Source organism: Mastomys coucha, unplaced genomic scaffold (genome assembly GCF_008632895.1).
Source record: "Mastomys coucha isolate ucsf_1 unplaced genomic scaffold, UCSF_Mcou_1 pScaffold15, whole genome shotgun sequence".
NCBI classification, from domain to species: domain Eukaryota; kingdom Metazoa; phylum Chordata; class Mammalia; order Rodentia; family Muridae; genus Mastomys; species Mastomys coucha.
In genome coordinates, this window is record NW_022196897.1 from 60101629 (window position 1) to 60108905 (window position 7277).

Here is a 7277-nt window from a genome sequence, read left to right on the forward strand (position 1 = left end):
TGTCTGTAATCCCAGTACAGGAGAGGTGGTAACAGGCTGATCCACAGAACTAGCTGACCAGCCATTCTAGCTAGTTCCTTTAACACACTTAAGGGAAGCTGACACAAAACAAACTCAATGGTATTTTTAGAGAATTTTGTCTCATAATACTTTACTTTATACGGACATTTTTTTAAACCTTACTGGTCTCTTGCTTATATATGGTTTCCAATTTTGTGTTTTTATGGTATGTGTGTGTGTGTGTCAGCATTATTCATGTATATGTACACAAAGTGTTTTCTTAGGAGTTTTTTCTGTTTTGTTTTGCTTTATTCTGGCTTGTTTGTCTTGCCTGTTTGACCTCTAAGGAGAGAGAGAAGAGCTGAGCAGTGGTGGCACAGGCCTTTAGTCCCAGCACTTGGGAAGCAGAGGCAGGTGGATTTCTAAGTTCGAGGTCAGCCTGGTCTACAGAGTGAGTTCCAGGACAGCCAGGGCTATACTGAGAAATCTTGTCTCAAAAAAAAAAAAAAAAAAAGAGAGAGAAGGCGTGGAATTGGATGGGTGGAGTGGGTGGGGAGGAGATAGGAGGAGATAAGGAAGGGAAAACAGGATCAAAATATATTGTATGAAAAAAATGCATTTTCAATTAAAAAAAAAAGATGGACATCAACTAAGGCAGACACTCTCCCTACATTAACTTCTAGCGTGTGTGTGTGTGTGTGTGTGTGTGTGTTTGTGTGTATGTGTTCATTCTAACCTTCCTTGCAACTAAACACTGCAGTTTAAAGGAAAATACTGCTAGATTATTTGACACTTTGGGTAACATGCTGTCTGGAATTCACACCCACCTAGGCCATAGGAAAAGGCCACAATTCTAGGGACTGCTGAGCTATAAGCCGAGAAGAATCTGGGCTCCCTAAGACATACAGAAGGTCCACTATGACTAATGATCCCATTTTTGACTGCAAAATACACTTTTATTTTATTGTGTGCAAAACATAAACTCTTTAAACCAAGGTTATATGGAATATGCTAACCTCTATAACTCAGTCTAATGCCACACAAGAAGACCTATCCTTGAGACGAGTCTAAAACACTGAGTAGTTTCCCCCAAGAGCTTCTAAACCTTACATTCACAATAACACATTGGTCTAACTAAAGGTAATTTAAAAAGGACCACTGAGGTAAGAAACAGAAGAAGAAACAAATCGCCATACTCTTACCCTGATACTCTCTTCTGCATTAAACACCTCTCTTTATCACTAAGCCTATACACAGCTATCAAAGAGGAGATTATCCTAGTCACAAATAATTACTACCTTCCATAAATAATTATTGGATGTTCACTATTTACTAACACCAGTCTAGGCACTAGAAATATGTCAATAAACAAGAACACAATCACTTCCTTTTTGGAAGTAAAAGTCTAATGGGGATACCAAACAGCTAATTCAATTAGATACTATGTACAACACTCAGAACAGAGACTTGCATATAGTAACTGCTCAATAAGTACCAGATTAGCTTTCTGGGCAAAGGCATTTATTCCTATAGTCCCAGCATTCAGCAGGCTCAGGCAGGAAGATTCCAGGTAACTCAAGGTCAGCTTGGGCTACCTAGTAAATTCTACATCAGTATGGGCTACAGACGAGACTTTGTCACAAATGATACATGACATCAGGATAATGGCACATGCCTTTAATCTCAGCACTCAAGAGGAGAGGCAGGAAATCTCTGTGGGTTTGAGGCTAGCCTGGTCTACAGAGTGAATTCCAGGACAGCCAGAGCTACATACTGAGACCCTACCTTGAAAACAAAAAATACAAAAAACAGCTTAGCTATGAATATGACCAGTTAGTTTCTAGTAATTAGCTTTACAGATACATACTAAAACAGCAAGCTTACTTAACTCTAATATCAAGAGATTCTTCAGATGGTTTCTGTCCTGGTTAGTTTTAAGCCAACTTGACACAAGCTGAAGCCACCTTAGAGGAGGAAACTTCAATTGAAAAACTGCCTCTATAAGATCGACTATAAGTAAGAGTGCAGAGTATTTTCTTAATTAGTGTTTGACAAGGGTGAGCCCAGCTCACTGTGAGTGGAGACATGCCTGAGTAGGTGGTCCTTGGTTCTATAGAACAAGCTGAACAAGCCAAGATAAGAAGCTAGTAAGCAGCACCCCTGCATGGTCTCTGCATCCACTCCTGCCTCCAGGTTCCCATCTGGTTTGTGTTCATGCTGGCTTCTTTCAATGGACTGTGATTCAGAATGCATAACCCAAATAAACCTTTCCTCTACAAGTTGCTTTTGGTTGTGGTATCTCTTCAGAACAGCAGTAACCCTGACTAGAACAATTTCTAAATCGAATGCCCTTACTGCAACCAGTGGACTATCCTTAAGAAAACTACCCCGAACCTCCAATCTATTTCTTGTAAAACCATTCAAAGCTAGACAGATCTAATGAGCCTTTCTTGCCCAGCTAAGAATCATCCAGGTCAGGAGTTGGTGTAGCTGAGTTCCATGTGGACTGATACATGCCTGCCTCACCTGAGCTCTTATCCTAATGTCTAGCTGTCCACTCCTTCAATTCTTCTGGTAAGTCTCTTTTTTCTTGCTTAAAAGATTTATGTTTCATACAGTCAACTCTACCTGATACAATTTAATAGAAAGATCATTCTATAAAAATGAATTTTACAACCAAACACAATTGCCAAAATTGAGTAAACTATTGCTTTAAAATAAATGAATTTTCACACAAGCCCTGAATTAAATCTTCAGCACCTCCTTATCAAAAAATGAGAGAATTCAGGCCAGCAGGACGGCTAAGAAGGTAAAGATACCATCCACCAAGCTTGATGGCCTGCATTCAGTCCCTAAACCTAATCCCACATGGTGGGGGAATTAATTTCCACAAGTTGTCCTCTAATCTGCAATATTTGTGTCATCACCCACAAACAAAATAAATCAAATTTAACTAAGGGGCTGGAGAGATAGCTCAGTGGTTGAGAGCAATAGCTGCTTTCCTAGAGAATTAGGGTTCAATTCCCAGCACCCACATGACAGCTAACAACTGTCTGGGGTCTGAAACCCTCACACAGACATGAATGCAGACAGAACAGCAACAACAATAACAACAACAACAACAAAAAGAAACAATGCACATAAAAAGTGTAATTCAAAATATTTTTAAATGTTATTGTGTTTAACATAACTCAATAAAACTGAAGAGGAGGACTATTTTGAGGTCAAAAGTACTAATTATTATATTCTATACTATATCCCAAAAACTTACATTAAAATAACACTTAAGATTTGGGGGGTTTTTTGTTTTTTTTTTCGAGACAGGGTTTCTCTGTATAGCTCTGGCTGTCCTAGAACTCACTCTGTAGACCAGGCTGGCCTCGAACTCAGAAATCCGCCTGCCTCTGCCTCCCAAGTGCTGGGATTAAAGGCGTGCACCACCACTGCCTGGCAACACTTAAGATTTTAAGATGGCCCTTTTCAATTAGTCTCACTTGAAGTAAAGATGGTATGAATACACTGATTCCAAAGAGACGAATGCTAATATCTAAAAACCTTCCTTCTACTGGCGCAGAAAAAAATTCCTGCAAATAACTGCTTTCAATTTACTGACAGTACCCTACAATACTTGGCTTGATTATTTGTTTTGCTATATTTATATTTCCACTCTTTATTTATTATTACTCTACAAGTAGACTCTAGCACAGAAGGAAACTCCTTCAAAATATAACCCGCTCTAGAAGAGACTGAAATTCGGAAAACCACATTTGCTCATGTTTTTTGTTTTTTTATTTTTTTAAAGATTTATTTATTTCTTATATGTAAGTACACGACAACTATCTTTATATCTCAATACAGGTGGTTGTGAGCCACCATGTGGTTGCTGGGATTTGAACTCAGGACCTTTGGAAGAGCAGTCAGTGCTCTTACCCACTGAGCTATCTTGCTAGCCCATAAATAAATCTTTTTAACAATTTTTTTTTGTATGTGTGTGGTTTTTTGAGACAGGGTTTCTCTGCGTAGCCCTGGCTGTCCTAGAACTCACTCGAACTCAGAAATCCGCCTGACTCTGCCTCCTAGGAGCTAGAATTAAAGGTGTGCGCCATCACCGCCCGGCAGCTCATGTTTTATACTTCAAGAATCCAAGAACTGGGAAACTTTAGCACATCATGCTCTATTCACTGAGGATTTTGTAACAGGAGCTCCAGTGAGCACACAGAACACTACAGTTGTTTTATATACCACTGATCTAAACACCTAAAAGTACATCCCAAAATGCCCTAGTGATCTTCACAAACCCATGCTGTGTCTATTACCCTAATCACTTTAAGAGAGAGAGAGAGAGAGAGAGAGAGAAGAGGGGATAGAGGGGGAGGGAGAGAGAGTACGTGTGTGTGTGTGTGTGTGTGTGTGTGTGTCTTAGTTCTGAGACAAGGTTTCTCTACAGCCCAGGCTGGTCTCAATCTCATAGCAATGCTCTTGCATTAGCCTTCAAAGTGCTAGGATAAAGATGTGAAGCACCATGCCTGGCTAAGATAGTTTAAGAAATGAAAACAGTTCTAACAGACGCTGAACATTTAAGTTACATGTGTAAAGAATTATAAGATTAATCCCACATATATCTTCTATCATTGTCTTATGTGCAAATATATAGTATATACGGTTAACTTTAATTTTAAAGACATGATAAAATTCCGTACACACGTGTGGCATCCATCTGCCTGTTCAGATGTGTGTAGACTCAGGTGCATACGTGTGCTTATGGCAGCCTGATGCTGAGGTCAAATGTCTTCCTCAACTGCATGCCACCTTACTTATAAAGCAGGGTCTGTTGCTAAACGCTGAGCTCACCACTTTGGCTAGACTGGCTAGCCAGCTTGTTCTGTGGATCCCAGGGACCTTTTACCTACCTTCTAACAGAATATTCAAAGTAGTTAATTCTTTCTCGAAGAAAATCTCACCCGCCAGATAACCCTCTTCTCTCAAAAGCTTTATAAAAAGGTTTTAAAAACTATTTCCTACACTGTTCTACTGCAAGGTTTCTAGTAGCAGTCTAGGTAGGAAGTACAGTTCCAAGCAAATAGAATTCTACGCTTCTCCCAACATTCCAAGCAACTGTGGCTGATTTACCTCATTAATATTTTAACTCTCACTGCTTCTTCCTAAGTTTAGCAAAACACTGTAAATAACTCATTTTAATGTGAGCCAAAAACCTAAAATCAGGTAAATAAAGCACATGTAAGTTAACATCTAGTTTTTAACAATATTCTAGCCCCTTTACTTCAATATGAATTCTTATTGCCTTGCAAGTTTCTATTTCTATAACAGGACATAAAAGTTTATAAAATAAAAACAAAAAAGTCCCAACTTTTACTTACCCAACATTTGGCAATCCAACGATACCAATTTTCAGCGAGGTTCCAAATCTTCCAATAATCGGAGGTGGTTTAATTCCGTCTCCTCCCTTTTTTGGGGGCATCTAAAATATCAAAATGAACTTTTAAGACCACCCCTACAAACAAAACACATGTCTGTATACAGAATATATATATATTACTGGGTAATAGAATATATATATATATATTACTGGGTAATAGAAAAGAAAACCTACTGCTTATATCAATCCACAACTAAAATAAGAGCAAAAACCCATTCTTTTAGGGGGGCAAAGGACTCTGTTAACAGATCTGATTCTAGATTTGTACACAAGTCACTTCTGAGTAGTCCCAGAAACACTGCCACAGCAGGAATCAGAGAGAAACATAAAACTTAGTTCCAATCTCTCACGTTGGCTGCTGACAACCACCTTCTTAACCTGTCATATCATTTGAAGGGAAGCATTTGGAAGCTGGAGCAGAGACACAAGTCAAAGAAAGCCCATTACAGAGACACCAACAACCAAGTCACCTCTCACCAATCATTCCTCCACCCTTGTCAACGTTTACCACACTGAGGGTCACCACTGGGCCTGCAGGTCCTTCTAACCCAGACCTTTTCACCTTTGACATTGTAGGTAAGACTAATCAGTCCTCATTAAACAGCTTTCGAAACCCACACTCTACACTGGATACTTTGCAGGCACTCACCTCGCCGTGCCTTTTTAAGATCTAACCTACAGCTTTTACGTATGCTAAAAGCAAATGCTCTACCAGTAGGCTATACAGCCCCATTTCAAATACTTTCAACCTTCTGGTTGACAAGTCCAAACTTTCTGACTTTTCTTGCTTGTCCTGGCTCCAAGGTCCACTATGCAAAACTGATCTCACTTTTAACACTGTAATAGGAACCCACGAGGAACTGCAACCTCGAGTCTTAGAAGCTGGAAACTAAAACTGCCTTCCGGCTGGTCGTACCTCCCAGAGCCATGCTGCTCCTCCCTCCTACCCCTTTCTCCGCCCGCCCCAGAAGTGATAGTCCAATCTGTAATCCCAGACCGGGAGGCCAAGGATCTCCCTTTTTTGGGGGCTTGACACCTGTTCCAGGCCTCCAATGAACAACTGCATGGGGAGAGCCCGTCCAGTCCTGTGGCCTACAAGGGGTGGCCTACAAGGGGTGCCCCCGCAACCCAGTCAAGCAGGACCCCCGCACACCACCTTCCCCCTCCTGACCCGGCACCGGCGTCCCGCCCTGAGGCAAGACTTTTTCCCCCCAGACTGCGGCGAAGGCCAATCTCGTGGCCGTGCGGCCTAGTCCGAGGGCGCCTCATTCATCCACATGCCCCAAACTGTCCGCTGCCCTCAGCTGGTCCGGGCGGCCGGTCTCCGGCCTAGCGCCAGCCTCAAAACCACTAGCCTGGGCGTCCACGGGCTCCTTCGGGGGACTCACCGTGCACCGGACTAACGATCGCACGGGGTCCCGGACTGCAAAGACCGGTGTCGCCGGCAGCCGGAGGTGGGGAAGAAGGCGGAGAGAGCGCAGGCCCGGCCCTCCGCCGAGCAGCACGCACGACGGCAGAGGCGACGGAACGGGCGGGCCGGGGCGGCACCTGTGCACAGGCCACGCCCACACAGGGTCACGCCCATTGGCCCGGATGCCGTCCCGGTGGGCGGGGCCTGCGGGGGGGAGGGCGCGTAGCCTCAGCCGGCTTCTGAGTTTCTCTACACGTGGGCTTCAACAGAACCTCCAGGTTTCTTTCCGCTCCACTGCTCCGGGCTCCTGCTACGTCTCAGATCTCTCTTATCCCTGACTGATCGTGCCGAGATCTGCCGTCGCTACCTGCACGGCGCCGCCCTCCTCCCCTTTCCAGTAACTTCTTTCAGTCGGGCTCACGGTGAGAG

The 7277-nt window shown here is 42.9% G+C and overlaps 1 protein-coding gene across 1 annotated transcript in view; it reads right to left on the reverse strand.

Annotated features, from left to right (window-relative positions):
* Nucleotides 1–6993, reverse strand: part of Ola1 (Obg like ATPase 1) — a 121665-nt gene extending 114672 nt beyond the window's left edge. Inside the window, exons 1-2 of the mRNA XM_031370621.1 lie at nucleotides 6826–6993; nucleotides 5379–5479 (exon numbers count right to left, since the gene is read on the reverse strand). Of these exons, the coding sequence (XP_031226481.1) occupies nucleotides 5379–5479 (101 nt within the window). The 5' untranslated portion in view covers nucleotides 6826–6993. The remainder of the gene's footprint in view (nucleotides 1–5378; nucleotides 5480–6825) is intronic.
* Nucleotides 6994–7277: the final 284 nt, after the last annotated feature.